At 35.7% G+C, this 22,340-nt stretch overlaps 1 protein-coding gene across 2 annotated transcripts in view; it reads right to left on the bottom strand.

Annotated features, from left to right (window-relative positions):
* Positions 1-22,340, bottom strand: part of KLHL1 (kelch like family member 1) — a 266,732-nt gene that overhangs the window by 68,981 nt on the left and 175,411 nt on the right. For both annotated transcript variants that reach the window (XM_075139137.1, XM_075139138.1), the window contains one exon: positions 7,117-7,303. In XM_075139137.1, the coding sequence (XP_074995238.1) occupies positions 7,117-7,303 (187 nt within the window). The remainder of the gene's footprint in view (positions 1-7,116; positions 7,304-22,340) is intronic.

Genomic DNA, 22,340 nt, shown 5'->3' with positions numbered 1-22,340 from the left:
TGTACCTAGCTCAGTCAGTAGGCACGGGAGCTGTCCTTGGACTAGGAGGGCACTTAGCAACAACTGAAAACATCAGTGTGTTATCAACATTCTCCTCATACTAAATCCAAAACACAGCACTAGGAAGAAATTTAACCCTATCCCAGCCGAAACCAGGACAATATTCCATTATTCTTTCCCTGCTGAATCTCCAACAAAGATTGGTACACAGTGTTGACCTAAAGCTAATGGAATATTCCTTGTTTTTTAGTGCATTTTACAATTAAGGTAAATTATGCTGTAATTGTTTCCCATTGCTAGCTAGAGAATGACTGGGAAAATACCGGATTATACCAACACATATTTTTATGTTTTTTAAAAAAAACCTAAATGTGTTCATTTTTTGGAAAAAATGGACTCCAGAAAGTATAAGAAAGAATATTAAAGTATATTACATGGAACTGAGTAAACATCACATTACAATCATCTATCTCAGTAAAATCACTCACCCACGATATTTGAAAAACACAGGAATTGTGTGGCTGAGACAGAACTGTTACTTAAACACAGCAGGTAGTTTAGATATCTGAATAAAAGTGGTAGGCAGACAGCTGCTTGGAATGTCAGAGGCATAATTTATTTTGGCTTATCACCCTCCTGAGGTATTTTAAGGTTATGACTACATGATTCTTTAATTTAACATAACAAATGTCCTCATGGAAAACATACAGGTGAAAACAAACTAGCTTTAAAGGCAGAAGAAACTCATACTGAGGACTGGTGAGGACAGATATATGATGTTATCAATAAAAAGAGTATGATTGCAAAAGGGACAGTCCATTTCTCACTTCTCAGTTCATTTTTTGTTAACATCTACTCATTTCATGAGTAATAACAGCACATTTATGTTCCTGCTTCACAGGGGCAGCTCCTGGAGTCAGACTCGGGGTGTGGGTGCCCCTGGCCTGTGGTCTCAGCTACTGGAGCCAGTGGGGTCTTTAACCTCCAGCTACTGGGGCCGTGTCCCAAAAGCCAGCTACTGGGGGGACCAGTGTGAGTGAGGAGGGCAAAGGGGCTGTGCCGGTACTCAGGGATCCACGAATGTGCGTGTGCCTGTGAACCCGGAGAGCGTGGTGTGTGTGCTGCACCAGTGACCTTCTGCCTCTGCCAGCCCAAGAGGAGGAGGGGACGTGGCTGCCTGTGCCCGTGTCTGCTGTGAGTCCTCAGTGCGGGTGCTGCCGGGGGCAGCGCCCTGTCTGTGGCCGCCTGTGTGACTGGCCGTGGCCGTGTCCTCTGTGTGTGTGTGTCTGCGCCTGGCTCTGGGACACACACTTAACTTCGTTACTGGTTGACCCTGCTAATGGGAAAACGGCAGATGCATCCCTCAGCCCGAGCAGAGTCCCCGGGGGCACCACGCTGGGCTCCAGCAGCCGGGCAGGAGGGTCTTAACAGTTTGTAAGCGTGAGCCTATTTACTTGTATTTTAATATTTGAACAGGAATAAGAAAACCTACCAAGTTCTTACTAAAAAAAAAAAATCTTAACAAATATATTATCATTAAATGCAGGAAGCCCTAGCCGTGAATTCATTTGCATGCTGGATTAAGGAATGGCTTAAGTACAACAGATAGGGTGGGGTATTTTACCATGCCACACTGTCAAACTTTTAAGAGAACACCTCAATAATTCATATTACTTATATATATGAGTATATATACACATACATCTATGTATACTTACAAAACATGCATATTTATATAAAATATTTCAAAAGGCACACCAAGCAGAAATGTTCTGTAATAAACACATTGCATTTTATTTTCCTTTTTTTTTAAAGAAAATACTATACCTTCTTAAGTAGGTTTTGCTGTTTGTCTGTATTACAGAAATACAAGGAGTACAAGCACGCATCTTCTGAAAATCAAACTCAGTTACTGTACATTGTATAGTTTGAATAAAAATGTAAGTAAGATGATTTAGATTGGACATTAGGAAAAATTTCTTTACTGAAAGAGTGGTCAGGCCTTGGAACAGGCTGCCCAGGGAAGTGGTTGAGTCACCATCCCTGGAGGTATTTAAAAGACGTGTAGATGAGGCGCCTGGGGACATGGTTTAGTGGGCATGGTGGTGTTTGGTTTATGGTTGGACTCAATGATCTTAGAGGTCTTTTCCAACCTTAATGATTCTATGAGTCTATGATTCTATGAAGATAAGATGTTTTCTCAAAACAGTTATGTACATCAAATGAAGAGATAATGAATGCTGTCAAATATTTTATGTATGTGAAGACAAGGTGGTTTGTAGTAATTTCCACAACTTGCAAAATGCCACAAAACAATCTTGATGGATTTTACTTTTTTTTTTTTTTTAAATAATTCCTACTAAACTGAAGATGGAGGAGAGAGATAGATTTTCAAGTTATAGACATCTCAGACATATCTTAAAAAGCAAGAAGAATTACCTAAGAGGAAAAACATGATCTTTTCCTATTTCTGCCTTTATTTACAGTATTTACAATAGGTTGTCCAATATTTATTTCAGTATTTAAAAAGTATGCTTATATGAGAATGAAAAATATAAAATTAAAATAAATAAGGTTTAAGTGAAGTATGCTGTGAGAAATGTCTTGCTAGAAACAAAAAAAAAAAGCCCAGAAAAACAAGGACATCCTTTGAAGTTCACCAGAGCAAAAGACTAACTTCTCGTAGTCATGTTACATGACATTCCTGTGAAATAACGATATATAAGTAATAAACCACATTTGATAAAACATATCTGTAAAGAAAAAAAGATTATTACAAACAATTGAAAACCATTAAAGAAAAGGCAAAACATGCAACATGGGAGTTTAAGGAACAATGACTGGAGACCTCACAATTTCACATTTCAAAAGATTCAGTTTTTAATATATCTGTGGTGATATCAAAGTTCTTTCTACAAAATATCTAAATAATAATGAAAGGACTTTTAATATTGCTTGATATAGACTAATGATGCACTTCACCTATTTACTATCAGAGCAATTTTTGTTATAGATTTTATATCTAATCACAAGATTAATGAAAAAAACACATTTATTATCAGTATTTCAGTAAATCAAATTTTCCCTCTCTTTGTTAATGACCTGTCACATTTTTATGGAAGAGTTTCTTGCTAGCCAATATAGAACAGAATCGTAGAATTGTTTAGGTTGGAAAAGACCTTTAAGATCATCAAGTCCAACCGTTAACCTAGCACTGCCAAGTCCACCACTAAACCATGTCCCTAAGCACCACATCTACAATCTTTTAAACACCTCCAGGGATGGTGACTCAACCACTTCCCTGGGCAGCCTGATGCAATGCTTGACAACCCTTTTGGTGAAGAAATTTTTCCTAATATCCAATCTAAACCTTCCCTGACGCAACTTGAGGCCATTTCCTCTTGTCCTATCGCTAGTTACTTGGGAGAAGAGACCAACACCCACCTCGTTACAACCTCCTTTCAGATAGTTGTAGAGCGCGGTAAGGTCTCCCCTCAGTCCCCTTTTCTCCAGGCTAAACAACCTCAATTCCCTCAGCCAATCCTCAAGACTAGACCCTTCACCAGCTTCATTGCCCTTCTTTGGACACGCTCCAGCACCTCAATGTCCTTCTTGTAGCGAGGGGCCCAAAACTGAACACAGTATGCGAAGTGCAGCTTCACCAGTGCTGAGTACAGGGGGACAATCACTTCCCTACTCCTGCTGGCCACACTATTTCTGATACAGGCCAGGATGCCATTGGCCTTCTTGGCCACCTGGGCACACTGCCGGCTCATGTTCAGCCGGCTGTTGACCGAACACCCCCAGGTCTTTTTCCTCTGGGCAGCTTTCCAGCCACTCTTCCCCAAGCCTGTAATGTTGCATGGGGTTGTTGTGACCCAAGTGCAGGACCCAGCACTTGACCTCGTTGAATCTCATACAGTTGGCCTCGGCCCATCGATCCAGCCTGTCCAGGTCCCTCTGCAGAGCTTTCTTACCCTCGAGCAGATCAACACTCCCGCCCAACTTGGTGTTGTCTGCAAATTTCCTGAGGGTATGCTTGATCCCCTCATCCAGATCATTGATAAAGTTATTAAACAGAACTGGCCCCAGTACTGAGCCCTGGGCAACATCACTTGTGACCAGCCACCAACTGAATTTAACTCCATTCACCACAACTATTTGGGCCCGGCCAACCAGCCAGTTTTTTACCCAGCAAAGAGTACACCCATCCAAGCCATGAGCAGCCAGTTTCTCTAGGAGAATGCTGTGGGAAAGGGTGTCAAAGGCTTTACTAAAGTCTAGGTAGACAACATCTACAGCCTTTCCCTCATCCACTAAGTGCGTCACCTTGTCATAGAAGGAGATCAGGTTAGGCAAGCAGGACCTGCCTTTCATAAACCCTTGCTGACTGGACCTGATCACCTGGTTGGCCTGTATGTGCTGCGTGATGGCACTCAAGATGATCTGCTCCATAACCTTCCCTGGCATCAAAGTCAGACTGACAGGCCTGTAGTTCCCCAGATCCTCCTTCCGACCCTTCTTGTAGATGGGCATCACATTTGCTAACCCCCAGTCAACTGGGACCTCCCCGTTTAGCCAGGACTGCTGATAAAGGATTGAAAGTGGCTTGGTGAACACTTCTGCCAGCTCCCTCAGTACCCTTAGGTGGATCCCATCCGGCCCCATAGACTTGTGTGTGTCTAAGTGATGTAGCAGGTCGCTAACCATTTCCCCTTGGATTACGGGGACTTCATTCCGCTCCCCTTCCCTGTCTTTCAGGGTGCTGGGTACATGGAGAACCACTGGTCTTACTATTAAAGACTGAGGCAAAGAAGGCATGAAGTACCTCAGCCTTTTCCTCATCCTTTGTCACTATGTTTCCCCCCTGCATCCAATAAAGGATGGAGATTCTCCTTAGCCTTCTTTTTGTTGCTAATGTATTTAGAGAAACATTTTTTATTGTCTTTTATGGCAGTAGCCAGATTGGGCTCTCATTGGGCTTTGGCCCTTCTAATTTTCTCCCTGCTTAACCTCACGACATCCTTGTAGTCCTCCTGAGTTGCCTACCCCCTCTTCCAAAGGTCATAAACTCTCCTTTTTTTCCTGAGTTCCAGCCCATGTAATTTTTCATTTCTTTTTCCCTTGTATTTACTTGAAGACTGTGATCCAGTAAATAGTGAACTAATTTAGCACTTTGATGAACTAATCTAGGACTATTCCAAAAGTAATATATACCAGTGTTTTTGGATCATGGTTACCCTGACACTTTTGTTTTCTTTAGTTTTCTTTTTCTGCAGATTCTCTTTATCGTTATTATTATACCTGCTAGGTAGTGAAACAGGTTAGAACACCTCATGAGAGATCAGTCAGTATTCGGCCATCAATATAACACTGCTCAATTATTTATACCAGTGTCCTCTTGCTGTGCAAGTATATTTTCCTTATCATAATCTTCCATGGCACTATCTAACATAGACCATATACATCATGTTCTATCACATAATTTTCTTCTGCATTTCGGATTCCAAGACAGCTGCAAGAAGTCAGTGTTTTACCATTCTAACAAATTTGTGTATGTTCACTTCTTGCATTTACTCATTTATTTCAGTCTAGCATCCTCCGTTATATGTGCACCTAGATAGCTTTTGTATACTACTAGATTATTAAATCCTGCTAATCCAAATTACAGAAGTCAGTGTGACGATCTGAATGGGTAAGGTCTATGGAACACTGTCAGAAGTATATACCTCTACTCTATTAATACATCTCATTCTATTAATGTAAACATATAGAGAGAATCTGTTTCTGATATGTGCCTTTCAAATTAAATGATTAAATAAACAAAGGTGTGTGGAAACAGAAATTAAATGAGGTTTTGTACATTTAGGAAATTAAAATTACAAAATGATCTAACTTTGTTCCTTTTAATTCTGTTCAGTTAGTGCTATGCTGCATTAACTTTTCACATGTCAGGCATAATTCCAGTCACTGGTTGCTGGAGTTTAATTATCACCTCTTTTTTATGGAAAGGAAAAAAACTATAGAAGAGATTTCAAAACAAACTTGATTTAGCATGCTAGGCTACTTTTTATGTGATAGGCCACATAACCTTCAAATACTTCTATAATATTAGCACTTACCCGCTGTTTTATATGCTAGCTAATAAATTGCTAATTTGCTTAGCTCATCCAGTTCTTATACGTAACTCTTTCATATTTGGTAGCAAACACCAGGAGACATTAAAAATATATCATTGTGAATCGCAATCATCCATGTCAGCATTTCAGTGGAGAAAGTTGTGGGAAAAAAAATTATTAATTATTGAGGAGAAATAATACAGTATCAGCATCATCCCACAGCCCAAATATTGAGGCGTGCTATATGAACTCACAGTGACTCTTCAAAACACACAAACAGCACTCAGTCTCCTGAGCTGAGGTGAGGAAGCAAGTCTCGCTGGTCCTAAAAGCTAGACAAGGGCACAGCAGCATCACAAGAGGGACGAGCTGAGCAGATGTAAGTCGAGGCCGCACAGCTGCAGATCCTAAGTTATTGGGAATACATGTTACATCGGCTGTAACAAAGGCACCTACTATGTAGATGCTGCTCTGCCATACCAGGCCACTTCTCAAAACAGTTTTTATCTGCTGCAAATGTATATAAAACTTTTGTTTTCAGTCAGATTTCATATTGACACAGGGCTGAAATAAACCGCTTCTGCCTGACCTGAATCTGCAAAATAGACTGCGTGTTGATGCTGCAATGGTGCTATGCTCTGTGCTGTCTTCCTAAATATTTCTGTATTTGATTTGCTATGTGAACCAGGAACCGATCTGCACAGTAAGACAGAACAAACACAGCTGCACCTAAATTGGGTTTATGGTCGTTTCCACTACCTGAACTTGATTTAGCAAAGAATGAACTCAAAACTCAGTTTCTTTTGTCTAACAGTATGATATTTTTCCTTAAATATCAGTTGATTTTCATTGGACCAAAAGTCTTGGCAGCATTTCTTGACTGACTTAGACACCCCCATCCCAGTCTTGGAATTTCACTATTTCTAGGTATTTCACTATTTTCTAATAAAGAAAATGCAAAATATAACTTTTATAAAGGAAAAATATCCTCTAATACCTTTGTTGTTATCCATTCCTCCAACAGCATAAAGTGTCCCAACTGTAGATTTTCTAGGTTTAGTTCTTGGACTTTGCATGAGAGTTCTTCTTTCTGGTAAAAGATGGTATTTCATGGCTTCCAGAATAAGCTTCTGGCATTCTAGGTCATCCTTAAATAGCGCATGATTTTCTAGGTCAGCCAATATCTGTGAATGACATGATTGTGAATCAAAAAATCTAGAAATTCTTAGAAAAGCAATACCATGCAATGAGAGAAGATCACAAAACAGATAAGTATATCACTTCATTGTAGAATACAGGGGTTTGTGTGGGTTGTTTTTTTTTTTTGGAGGAGGGACAGGAAAATAAGTATTTAGTTGATTTTTAAAAGACTAGGCAACTTTTAGATCCCTGTTTCACCATCCCTAAAGACTACAATCTTACTACTCTCTTACTGAAGACATTGAAGAAAATTAAGTATTCTCTTGTAGGCTACAGCCTGACTTATTTTTAATGGTTTCCAACATAACACTGTAAGGATCCAGAAAGCATCTCTTTGCAAGTATCTTGAATGTGCGGTCATATAACATAACAACTTTCTACAGTATTTTATGTAATACTTTCCAGGAACATCCCTTATTTTTAAAACCAAACCAAACAAAAAAAAAAACCCTAACAACAACAACAAACACAACAACAAAAAAAAACAAACAACCAACCAAACAAAAAAACAGAGAACTTTCTTGTGCAAGTTTTGAATCTATTGTTTTGCTATATTATTGGCAAAATTAAGGATTAATAATCCAGATAATGTAGCTGTCTATCTTTACAATTGGCATAACAACTATAATCAGTAGTTACCACAACAGATACTCAGTGCATACAGCTGAAAGAATATTCTATTACGTTTCCACGGGAGAAGGCTACAAGTTGTAAATGTTAGGTGTTTGATTCACTTGCCTGTATGTACATATCTACTGGCTTTTTATAGGTAAATCACCCTATAAATTTTCAAGACCACATTGGACTAAGCAACCTGGTCTAATCTCATAGCTGACCCAGCTTTGAGCAGAAGGTTGGACTACAGACCTTCTGAGGTCTACTCCTATCGGAACAATTCCATGATTCTGTGATCTCACTGATGTCAGGCCAGAAGAGTGCAACACTTATGCAGATTTTGTGCCATATCTGCCAGACCCATGTAGATATCTCAGATACCCTAAGGCATCAGAAGTCGATCAAACTCTCAATGTTTATGTTTAGGCAATTGAGTATTATGTCTAGAGTTTGATCCCTATATTCTGCTGACTGTCAAATTACAGCAGGTTTTTATTGCATATGGCAGCATATGTGTATAGTCTAGTAAATTTTTAGATCTCATAGAACATCTATCTGGGAGGCCCAATTATTTTCAGAGAGGCAACTGAAGGCCAGGAAGCAAGAGAATTTAGTTCCCAGTCTATGAAGAGATACCACCCTCACAGACACATATATACAAATGTGTGGAAACTGCTTTGCAGTTGCCTAACACGGGCAGCTAGATTCCTTTTAAGGATTCTCAGCTATTTCATCTGGTCTTCAATGGCTGCTGAAGAATGCATGAATGTCCTTTGTCAATCTGTCAGCCTTTTGCAGATAACACGTGTTCTGTGACATCTAAAATATTAATAGCTTGTACATGTAGACAGCAGATTCCTGCTTCTGATTTTAGATGTCAGTCATGAAATGAATCTGTTCAGGTCCAAAGAAAGGCATTACACACTGCAGTATCTCTAGTAGTGATCCAGAACTCTTATTTTACATGGCTGATGACCTAACAGCCAATAGACCTGCTTATTAAAAGAAGTGAGTAAGGAGGGTCATCTAGCCTGACAAAATATGTCTCCAACTGTGGCCATAAGTCAATGTCTAGGGAGCAAGCCATAAAACTGTTTTCAAATATTTATTAATTCCCCTTCATATTCCCCTGATGTCCAACTTTCAGATCAGGGACGTTCTGAGGTGGATGTCTTTTCCATGCATTTTGTAATTCTCAGGGACCTTATCTTCCATGAACTGATTCAATCTTCCTTTGAACCCACATACATTTGTTGCATCTACAAGGCGTTTTCACAGCGAATTTGGCCTATCGCTAGCTGTATATGAAGGTTTACCTCCCTCTGTTTTTTTTAAACCTGGCTCCTGTTGCTTCATTTGCTTTCACTCAATTTGTTTCACTCATTTCTTTCATTCAGTGCCCCCTAATTCTTCTATTGAAAGAGAAAATGAGTAACTGAACCCTACCATACCAAGTTCCTTATAACGTTCTAGACTTCAGCATATTCTCCATTAGCTGACTGTCTTCTAGACTGAGGAACCTTAGCTTAGTTAATCATTGCTTATATGAAAGAACATTAATATTTTTATCTTCCTTGTTGGCTTTTTCTGAAGCTTTCAGTTCTGTTAGATTCTTTTTGTGAAGGGAGTAGAACTGCACGCAATATACAAGATACTGGCAAACCATGAACTTCTATGGTGGCATAATGATGTGTTCTGCTTTGTTATCTTTTTCTTTCCTAATAACTTGTAACTTTTGATTTTGTCTTTTTGACTACTACAGAGCTTAAAGCTGACTTTTCCAGGAAGTCATATTTCATAGACCCAAAATTTGACTTCTGAATGGAAGTGGCCAACCCAAAACCTATGATTTTAAATTTGAAGTTAAAGGTTGGCTTTTTCTTTATTTGCTTGTTTGTTTTTTATTATTGTTTGTTCTCCAGGTGCATTACATTAAATTTATCTACATTAAAATTGTAGAAATGCAGTTATTAGCAATTTTGAGTGGGTTAAATGCTACTCACATCTTGTGTATTGAAAATTAAAGTATCACCTTTAATATATGCACAAAACCTATGTGGCAATGCAGAAAGATTACTATAGGAGTAATAAGATTTGTGCTATTAATAATCATGGACTTTTTGGCGTGAAGGAGGATTTCATTTGTCATTGGTCTCTAACTTAGATACTTGTAGTCTATGGGGAAGTTGGTATAACTGTGAAGTTTGATTCTATTATTAAATTACAGAGCAAACTCTCTGTCCTGGTTTCAGCTGGGATAGGGTTAAATTTCTTCCTAGTGCTGTGTTTTGGATTTAGTATGAGGAAAATGTTGATAACACACTGATGTTTTCAGTTGTTGCTGAGTACCCTCCTAGTCCAAAGACAGCTCCTGTGCCTATTGACTGAGCTAGGTACACAAGATGGGAGGGAACATAATCAGGACAGCCAGCCCAGCTGTCGCCCCACATACCATGTGACGTCATGCTCAGCATATGAATGGTAGGCGTGATCCAGGAAGTACCGATCACTACTTGGTTATCGGTCAGCGCGGGTGGTGAGCAATTGCATTGTGCATCACTCATTTTGTATATTTTATCATTATCATTATTATTTTCCCTTTCCTGTTCTATTAAACTGTCTTTATCTCAACCCACAATTTTTTCTCACTCTTACCCTTCCGATTCTCTCCCCGTCCCACTGCGGGGTGGGGAGGAGTGAGTGAGCGGCTGCGTGGTATTTGGCTGCCTGCCAGGTTAAACCATGACACTCTCTAAGTTGAGGAGACTATGCATTACAGTGGAAGGCTGGGTATTTCATTATTTTCTGTTCTAACACAAATTCCACATATTTTAGCTGAATAAATGAAAGGGTTTTTTTAAATTCTTATTTTTATTTAATTAAAGGTAACTGCCTGAACTAGCAAGGATATGAAGTGTTCTGCATGGCCTAATCATGAATGAGAAAAGTTGTTGATAGTTTGAGTCACGCTGATGTTCGGTGAAGTTCTTGGCAAAAATGAATGAAATCCAGTTTACATTATTAAAACATTAGCCTCTAGTTAGCAAAATTGATAGTTTTAAGCTGTCTGTTGTGCATTGAAAACCTCTGGCTCATTTCAGATGATAGTACATATCATGTTTGGCTCTGCCATATCTTCCTGCATATCTGGTATCATAAAATATCCATATATTGATATCATGAAAGAGAAAAACAGGTGGGGAATAAAAAAAATGGAAGAGGGAAAGAGACAGTAGGAGATACAGAAAGGTACAAAATAATTGAGCTGAGTTCAGCTGAGCTCCTCTTCAGGGAGAAGGAATAAGACTAAAAGTGCGATAACTTAGCATAAGAAAGCTGGCAATACACACAAAGCCCCTAGCTTCATAGGAAATAGTAAGCTTGCAGAGGGAACAATATAATACAAAGAAACCATGGGATTTATTAGTTTGCACAAGGACTGCATAAATAATAAATTTACAATATCTTGAATGTAGTAATCCTAATATTCATGTATTCTCCTTATCAGGATGTGAAAGTAAATGCTATAATGAATATATGCTATATCACAAATGTACAATTAGGAAGGCTAAACCAAACATCAAATATTTATTTTGGTCACTAAACCTATGGACCAAACACAATAGTGGTGTTTTACCACTAAAGATATGAGAAAGTTAAAAGAATGAAAATGTGAAAGCAAAGACGGCTATGTTTCTTGATGGTAGTATTTTCAGAAAATGTCACTCAACGTGGTCCAGGTTAATAGCTTTATATAAATGTTTGCAAACACATTATGCATCAGTCACAAATAATCCCACAATCATAAAAGTAAAAATAAATGTATGAAAGAATAAATGTATGAAGATAAGATACAAAGGGGCTGAAAATGTATGTATCGATATATTTTGAGGACTTCAAATACTTTGCAGGATCTCTGAATAAATCTCTGTCAGTATGTCAAATCTGGATTCATGTAACAACAAGTGAAGTGATGAGGTCTGAAGTTTTTCCTCCCAATCAGTAACAAATGGCTCATATGCTTTCCTTCATTTAGGCAGATTAGGTTTTTGAAAATTGTCATATCAAGTTTCTACGTCTGCTGGGACAAGCACTTTTCTCATATCACACGGAAAATGAGGCATAGAAATCCCTCCATATATTTGTTTCGCAAAACTATACTTACTATTATTATCTAATAAAACAACAGTATCTATCATATTCATTTTTATAAACATGCATGATTATTGTATTAAGAAACTACTAAAACAACTTTGAAACAGCAGCAGCAGAATAATAAATAACTGACTGGAAAAGCAAGAAAAATATTGAGATTGGCTAATATGAATTCAGTCTCAGAGAAATGTTACAGAAAAGATTTTAAATTAAATATGCTGCTCTTTTAAATTTGTCACAAACTCCCATTCTGGCATCTCCCTAGCATGTATGTATCTTTTAAACTAATTTGTTTCTACTGATCTATATACTCCAAGGCCATATGCCTAAGACCACAGAAATTCAGTAAGAGGGAGCCAATATCGTATATACATAATTGTCTTATATTGAAAGTTTACTCCTCAAAACCACTTGCCTCTGTTTAGATTTCAGACAATTTTAATACAAAAAAGCCTCTTTTGGAAAAACAAGTTCACTAAACAGGCATGTTTATCGTCAGCTTAAAACAATGTATACTTATACCTATAACATAAGTGTTTTGTGGTTGAAGGCTCAAGATGCTGGGTGGTCAAGAGTCTTTTTAAAATAGTATGAGGCACAGGCAGAACAGAAATAGACACATGCAAAAATCAGAAGAGACATTTGTGTTCCTTGATGGCAGTATTTTTAAAAGGGGTCACTATATATGGTTAATGTTAATAGCTTGATATAAGTGTTTGCAAATAAATTGAAATAAATTATATTTGAAAATATTCTTCAACTTTGATATTGACTTCTTTTTCTATAGGAAAATGGTCAGCTCCCAAAGTCTGCTATTTTCAATCAAAATGGCAGCCCCTTAAAATTTTATCTGGAAGTGCATTACAATGTATACCACTCTGACATATTTGTTGAACTGTACTATGATGTAACATATACTACCTTCACATCTAACCTCAGGAATTTAAATATCAAGATTCTACTCTCTTCCTTCATAGCTGAGAAGTGTTTTCACCAGACTGTAATAGTATTACACAAAATACAGCATTTTTTTATTGAGCTAGGATCAGTACAAGAATAGTAGAATAATCACTAGAATTTTTACTGTATTTCTTAATCTAAGTTGAGCAACAAGAATACTGAGTCTATGGTTAGAATCCAATTTATTTTCAAATGTATTTACTTTCCCTAGCGTGTAGAGGAAAATACAATTCTTAGGAAGGTATTTAAGCTATTATTTTTAATAACTTTCCAAAGAGTGTATCCTTATAATCTTGGCACCCACGATATCAATGGAAGGGCTCAGAAACTTCAGATTATCAAGAAATTAAAAGCAAGCATTTTGTATGTTAGAGATGATAAGGATTTGTATGTATATGTGTGTGTGTGCATGTTCTGGTGTTGTTTATCATGCAATTAATGTTACTAAATAAGAATATTAAAATGTGCTAATAAACAGCAGTAGTAAGTATATTTTATAACAATAGGTTAATTCATATTTCATAATATTAAGATTTTTAATATATCCTTTTTGTGATTTTTTTTTTCCCTTTGAAGTTCTCAGCACAGTACTCACTCAGTAGATTAAAAATCAAAGATCTGAAGACAAATCATATTCAGAGTTTAGGCAGGATGACATCTTCTCTTGCAAAATGATTTAATGTACATTTAGAACTTCTGAACCAAACAGTGTACTCTGTCAACAATTAATTTAACAGAATACAGGCACAACAAAGCTGAGAAATCAAATTATCGGTTTCCCCTGCACAAATTTGAAGTAATATATTGAGTTACCTATGCTTTCTAATGCTTAATGGAATTAATGGAATTGATGACAAGGTTTTTTATGGCAAGCTTATTATATCAGTAAGGATCAAAGTCCAACAATCATATTTGGTGACTTCCTATCGGACAGCTACTTCTTTATTTTGATGTTCCAATCTGTGCCTAGGCTCTTAAAGCAAATATTTATACCTATGAGATCTTCTAACTGAGTTGCCAGGTGTTTCAAATAAAGAAGTCATAATCAGTGAACACTGTCCTGTCCCAAAATTCCGAAATTTCAACCACAAATAAAGGCTGAACCTCTTTTTCTTTCTGATTAGAAATTCATCCTAGAAATGAAAAAAACATTTCTAAATGAAACTTTAAAATCAGACAGAAACCTGTGTTTATTTCCCTAAAAAAAAAAAAAAGTTTTACTCCATGGCCAAATCATAAATTTTTTTTTTTGTCAACAACAACAAAATAAAGTTAACTAACTAAAAAAGTAACAGTAAAAGTAAAAGTAAAAAAAAAAATCTTATGGGGTAAAATATAGGCTTTTTCCCATTTTGAGAAAAATATTAATTCCTCCCTCCTACCCATTTATTTTAGCACATGGGCTGACTTGTGATAAACACTGTATTTCTGACTGTCCTAATGGCTAAACCCTGTGAGTGAGGGGGGAAAAAAAAGCTGAAATTAAAGCTACTGTTTAGAAACCAAAAGTCATATCAAGCTAACTGTTTCATGTTGTCTAAGTTTCAATAATCTGCTTCAATGTTTTTCTACTCCATAGTTATCTTTCCTTATTACATCAAAATAATCAATATATTTTTATTAAATCAGGATGTGCCTGATCAGGAAATTCAGTTAATAAGGATGTTTCCCTGGAAACCATATTATGTTCAGCTTGCTATTTCATGGCTATGACTTACTTCATTAAGAGAGAATTGTAGCTAATATTAAATGAAGATTTCTGGGTTTTGTAATATGTGGAAAGTCAGAGCTGTCACTTCTCAGAAGACCCATGTCAGTGCTACTTCAGCATAGGTACTTCTAGTATTGCTAGAACTTCTCAGACTAGCAATATCCTGAGGATTGTTAGCAATTTTGTGTCATCATGCGTCTCTTTTTTCCCAGTTAAAACCCCACCAAGTCCTTTCTCATCTGTACTTCTAAATTACTGTCAACACAATGCTGCAGAGAGCAGGCATGCTTCATCTCAGTGAAGCACATTCAATCTGAGATCATGAGTGAAAAGTACTCCAGTACTGCCAAAGGGAAAGTCAGGTCTAATGAGCACGAGGAGTTGTTTGGTACGGGTGCGGTGACTGACAGTGGGTGGGCGCACCATGGAACTGCGCCCTTGTTGCTGCCTGCCTTGCTGTCACCCTCGGATCCCACCTTCTTTCCTCGGGGAGCAGCTCTACTTTTGCTGCCCCTCTTTTATCCCATTGATTTGCAGCCATGATCCAGGTGAGAGTAGGAATGATTTGATTAGCTGATTTGAATGATATTATTTTAAATCTCACATATTCTACATAAATGATCATCTGAGAGATGGGATGGGTCTCATTCTCCCCTGTTGAATGTGTGGCATCTAGGATGAAATTCAGCCACTACTAGGGAAAAAGAGGGTGCCACCTGCCTGGGAAGGAAATAATCACTCTCCTCTCTCCTGCACCCCACTCTTGGAAGAGATTACAAGAAAAGGGAAGAGCCAGAGAACTGCCTTACCAAAACTTTCATAGTATCCTCATCCCTCTGAAGAGGCACAGAACATGCCCTGGTTATTTAGGTAGAGCTTCCTACCTTGTGAAAAGTGTGAGATGTGGCAATATTCGCTCTGTCAGGGTGAACTAAACCTCAAATTCCACCACCTTGGTATGTGCCTCAGATACAGTAATTACGCAAAAAGGGAGATGCAGAAACACTATAAGATTCCTACCATTAAAAAGAAAGACTTGGATATTTCCTCCAGGACAGGTATCAGGGCTATAAAACTGAACAAAGTGAGAAAGTGTTCCCTGCACACCAAAGAAAGATACTAAGCACATGCAAAAGTTTTTATCTTTTTTTTTCCAAGTGATAGTTGCTGCCAAAAGGAGCATAGCATCATTCAAAATTATACTTTATGTGGTCTCTATCTGTCCATGTCTATTTATTGTGATTTAGAATCTTGAATAGTCCTTAACACATAATTATTCTATACCCTGAATAGTATTAAATTTCATGATAGGCAGAAAGCAACTTCCCATTCTCTAAAAATTATCCCAGTATCTAGATACATTCTCCCTGTAAAAAACCCTAAAGAGTCATGTACCCTCAGAAACTTACATGCCAATGTTATGCAGAACACAGGATTAGCCTTATCTTAATAGTATTAATAATCATAACAGAAGAACAAAAAGCTTAAAATCTTTTAAATGAACCGTGAATAAAAGAAATGAGTAAATGAAATGTGGATTTTTATGGCACATTTTTTTTTAACAAAGCCCATGAGTCTCTTTCTTGATCCAAAATGTATCTGAAGTCACTTGACAACCTTGAGTGAGAGAAACACATTATCATATGAAACAAAAATCTGAAGAAGGAATGACCTAAAGTTTGCATATTGAATGGTTTTCAAGAGAGATTTGATTAGCCATCATTGTCCTTTTACGTGTCTTCTTCCACGAACAGATTTGTTATGGCTGGATATTGTTGATGATCATAGTAATGCAGCTACCAGGAAAGAATAAAGGCTTCTGAAATGTAAGGTCATGATTGTTCTTTGTACAGATTGAAATGAAAAGCAAATAAAGGGTTTGTATGTATTCCCGGAAAGTATAAAAATACTGTTTTAAAACTTTCTTTAAAAAAAGTTCTCCGTCCACTTTCAAAGTCTTACCATGCTTATGCTGCTCTAGCTGTTAGGAAACACTGTGTATCTTAGAACAAAACTCCAATTAGAAGAATTTTTTCTCTGTCTAAAGCTAGTAGAAAAACAAGTCATTATTTCTACGTCATTGTATTGGTATACGAATGGAAGTATTTCAGTTGCCTAATGTGGTGAAAGGAATAAATGACACTTTGTATTTTCTGTCTATAAGACAACTGCAAGAAATGCCTGTAAATACTATCATAACTGCAGGTTTCAACTTAATTCATTGTTATTCTGATTAAAACTGTATATACCCATTTTAAGAAATATCAGTCAGGCTATTATTCATGCTCCACTGCAAACATGAAGGAAAAAAAAAGTCCCCCCCAAAGTGCTACTTCTTTTTTACAAAACCAATAGTGTCTCACCTACTTCTGTTGGATACAAACCCTCTTGTTATAAAGACTAATTGTTTAATAATATTCATATCCTAGTTTAAAAACTTTTGAACCTATGAGATAAACAAAATAGTGAGTTAATTACTGTCATTTTTTTGTTTCATTTTAGGAGTTTGTCGAAATGCACCGTTTTCAAAAAAATTATGCAGACTTCCTTCAGAGAACTGAACATAGGTTCTGCAACTGGCAATTGATCGGCAATTGTAATTTACATTTTTTGTAGGTAAATTGATCTTGGAGACAGTATGTTTTTCAGGACAATTCTGCAATGATTGTAAACAGTTTTGTTATTTCTTTTTCCAAGAACAGCCTGATGCCAAACTTAATTATTTCCACTTAAACTAGACCTTATAAGTAGAAACAACAGTATACTGAGCTAATATTATTAACAGCATACCAAACGGATCTGCTTCTGTATGAATACATTTGGTCATGCATCAATTAATTCAGGATTCTGCCTGAACAAACATATCCACGTCTTCTCTGGGATTAAAATGATGGTTAACAAGATCTTTGTTTAGTCTACAAGATCTTTGGTTTAGTCTACAGTTATTGAATAGACATCAGCCATTATTAAAAACTTAAATAAAATTGAGGGCAGATAATTTAAATGCTAATCTCACTAAGAAGGTTTAAATCAGGAATAATAGGGTTTCACATAAAAATTGTGATTTTATATCATTATAAATCTTGTTAAAAACTAGCTAGAAAAGAATGAATGCTGTTTTCATCATCTAGGTAATAAAGCACTTTAACTAACTTTCCTTTCTAGAAGTGATGGAAATTTTTGTGTAGTGTTTTTTTTTTGTTTTTTTTTTTAATTAAAAGTCCAATAAGGTTGAAAAATGAAACAGCATACCAAAGGTGTTGTTTTTTTTCTGGAAGGCATGATAGGCTTTGCTCAAATCAATTTGATTTTCTGATGCAGAGTCCTAATTTTTAATCTAGATTAACACATTCCAGATGATTCCCAAACCTCACTATATTAAGTTTTATCCTAAATCATTTTATCTACTTAGTGTCACAAAGTGTAGGAGGAAAATCATACTGAAAATTCTGAAGATGAATACAATATGAACAGAGAAAATTCAGACTTAGCACTTACTACTAGAAAGTGTGATGTTACAAATAATTTTGAGTTAACCAATTACCAATTAATCTTCAGAAACAGGCATTTTTTAAGAGCCTTGTAAGTTTTTCACATTTATGCTGATTATCTACCAGGCATTACAAGGAGATTCAATTTAATTATTAGACTCCTTGGCATATACCCAAGAACAAAAGTGTACATGCAAACACTCTTTGTGGGGCTTAAAAAGATGCATGAGTAGGCTTTCAATGACAAGAGACACAACATCAAAAATTATCAAACTTTGCCTGCCTAGTTTCCCTTGTATGTCAAAATAAAATGTTATTTTCCTTTTTTTACAATCTCTTTCATAGACAAAGCCACACAGCCCTGAAAACACATACATAATACTCTATATATTACAAAAAAGAAAGCAAACTAAAGTGAATGTTTTTATTCTCCAAGATAGAAAGCATTTTCCATGAAAAAACAGAACTTTCAAATTAAGTTTTTGACTATCTTCAGAATTAAAAACTTTTTACAAAACATGGGGTTTTTTCCTGCAGAAAATATATCCCAGCTCTTTATAATTTTTCTTACTTCTCCTATTTCAATTGAAAATTTACAGCCCATTTTCTGACCAGCTTCTCCAATTTTAAACATTCTTAGTGCATAGTTTTTGTATGAAAGTTCTTACATGCTTGAAAAAATGGATAAAAGCATTTCAGAATCAAGAATTCTCCAATACTATGGGTTAGTTCTAAAATAATTTTCTTCCTTTGTCCAAGGTAAAAATGAAAGATAATTATGAAATTAATTACAGAAAGATACTGGGGAATGGAATTAAAGTATGGCTTGCCTCTTTCAATTTCACTTTAATTTTTGCTCTTGCAACATTAAGTGAATTTCCTGCTTAAAATCTGTACTTAAACAGATTTAAGTAAGAGAGAATTATGGCTCTCTTTACAATGCAAGGTATTCATTTAAATGCCTGCATTAGAAGTTTAAATGGTTTCCACTAATAATAATATTAACTATTCTCAAGTAAAATGAGCAAGATATTTCAGTCATCAGTAATATTTTCTAATAAGGAAAAAATACACAACAATTTTTATTTTTATACATACCAAATTAATTACCCATTAAAAAAATACTAACACAACAGGAATGAGAACAGCAGCATGTTTGCACTGTTTACATGAGGAACTGAAAGTATTTGGGGCTAAGAAGTAAGCATGCATTATTAACATGTTTAAGAATTATATTCAGAGAACAACAATATAGAAAAAAAAGCCTTTAAAATTTAGATTAAAATTTAGAATAATGTTTAGAAAAAGACATCAGAAATGATATATAAATTTTAAAATTGGGCCAGTTTTGTACATAAAAAATTAATTCAATTTTGTATAGCAGAAGATACAACTTCAGGAATCATACAATTGTGAATTTACTACAGATATATTTTACCACATCTTTTAACTCTTATTTTTAAATTACTACATTTTGAAAGGAAAATAAAAATGTATTGCTGTCATAAAATTATTTTCCACCAATTTTTGCGCTTTGAGGATATGTTAAGGTATTACCCACAGTGTCATCTTTATCCAGATCCTGATTTGCAAATAGATTTTAACTAAAGTAGATTAAAATACTTCCTTCACACTCTCCTTTAAGTTATTTAAAAAATACAAAAGTTGTTAGCTTTTCTAGACTCCTAAATGTAGAGATCACAAGGTTAGAAACTGTTCATGTATGGAGCTGAAGTTTAAACTCCATTTCTAAATCCCATTTTATCCAACTGAACCTTAGCAATATTACTTAAAGTCCTTTTTGTTTTGCTAGAAATTGAATGAATTGAGCTAAATCCAACATAATCATCTGCTTTAGTCACTTGACTGTTTTGTAATTAAGGGCCTTAAATGGAAATTTAAAACAAAGTTTATACCTAATTTATCTTTTTGAGTTTTTACTTGTTTTTAGAACAACTGTTTCAATATATTGTCTTAGAAATAAAATAATGAAAAATATTTGCAACTAAGATTTTCTCTAATTTAACACGTCTCATTTTGTTTTGTTTCCTACCATTTTCTTTCAGCTCATCGAACATTTCTGGATCTGTTTGGAATTCTTTCTTTCTTATTCATGTTTAATTAATGATTTCAGTAAACCTGTTTTAGCTCAGAGATGATTTCCAGGCATTTTTCTGTGGCAATACAAATATTCACTACATGAAATTCAATGTTTTTGTTGCTCATGGACTAAATTATTCATAATGTGTGAGTTAGTCAAGCCAGCTGCTCAACCAACTCTAAAAGAAAAGACTAAAAGAAAACTCTAAAGAAAGAGACTATACTAAATCCCTCAGAATTCAGTATTCTCAGAGAAAGGTTATTTTCTCCTCAGCAATAAGATGCAGCAGACTCAAGGTTCTTTAAGAAACTCCAGACAAGTTCTTTCTTGAAACATACATAATTTCTATTACAAATAATCTACATTAATATTTACTGCTTAGACGCAACAGACGTTCATTAGTCTGTCTGTAAGTCTGTGATCTGTGTATGCATGCAGGTGATAATATATTGCAGAGAGATCAATCACACAGCAATAATAGTGAACAGTCTTGGACTGGAATTTTGGAAAGAAATCTAATTGTGTTTTCTGTCTAACAACCGAACTCTGACATCTACTAAGCTTGTATTTTTGATGATCACAGTCACTGGCAGAGGAAATGTGTTCAGTGTTTAATTGATTTGTAATTCCAACTTTTTCACCACACATTAAAAATAATTTCATATTCAGAAGAAATTTTAAACTGACTTTCTACCCTTCAGTTATAATCCTGAGTCCACCCTATCCCTCCCCGACATCAGGGTACAAAAACTAAACCAAAACAAAAAGAATACAGCATAGCTGAAGTTTGTTTTCCTTAACATATCATTAGATTACCAAAATGAATATATTAGATAAACAAACAATCACACACACACACATTCTCTGAGGCTTTACATTTGATATAAAAATGAAGAAACTGATTTTTTTCCCCCACTCTCTTGAATAAACTAAGTAATGGGCTTGGAATATTCATTGGTAGCATCTGTGGTAAGTAATTAAACTGTGGTGTTGAAACCACTTTCACAACATTAACACTTCCCCAAAGCTTATGATTTAATTAGCCCATTTATTAAAACCTTCAGTATTATTTTCTATAAGTGGTCCCTTGATATCTTTTATCACACTGTTCAAACTTTAATTTTGACTTAATTTGTAAATATGCCCACACTTTTTTGGCACACACGTTGACTTTTGTTGGACTACTAATACTGCTGGGTCTATCTTTGAAACTGGTACTAATTTGACCAATGTATTTATCACTCTGATGTATTACTGATTCAAATGTTATCCAGTTTAGGAAAACAGTAATTGTTTTACTTCCCTCCCCCCCAGCTCCTGCCTCTAGTGATGTCTTTTCATAGCGATTTTATCAATCTATGTATTTTACATAGTGGCTGAAATAAGGAGTGCAAAATCTAAGATGCAAGCTTTCTACACACTTAATTATACTGATGCAGAGATCTACATTTAACCTCATCATGCTAGGCTCTCTCTCCACTAAATGAAGAAAAAAATCTTTATTTCAAGATAAATCCCTTCTTAAAATAAATACGTATCTCATATGTTAGATATTTACTTTCTAGATATGTAAAGTTAGGGGAGATGAATCTCTCTTAGAGTACCTTTTACTTTTTCTTCTCTAATTTTTTTTTCTTCTTCTAATTCATAACCCATGCATATTTTGCAATAGTGTTAGAATACTACATAAGAAATAAGAAAAGTTCTGTAGGTCAAATTGCATTCATAAGGAAGACGAACAAAAAAATCACATTAAAAAAAGATAAAATAAAAAAAATGCCCCAACACTACAAGCAACAAAAAGGCTGGGCTATGACAAAATATTCTTATTGTCTGATCTCCTTTGGTTCAAAGGCAGATATTTTTATGTGAAGCTCTTCTGAATCAAATTATTATTTTTTTCTTCTGAAAGTGATAAATTGAATAGAAGGTTAGGTAAAAGCATGACAGATGCCAACAAATGGAACACAAATGTTATTCAGTCAATA

Source organism: Calonectris borealis, chromosome 1, assembly GCF_964195595.1.
Source record: "Calonectris borealis chromosome 1, bCalBor7.hap1.2, whole genome shotgun sequence".
NCBI classification, from domain to species: domain Eukaryota; kingdom Metazoa; phylum Chordata; class Aves; order Procellariiformes; family Procellariidae; genus Calonectris; species Calonectris borealis.
This window is presented reverse-complemented; position numbering and strand designations above follow the sequence as displayed.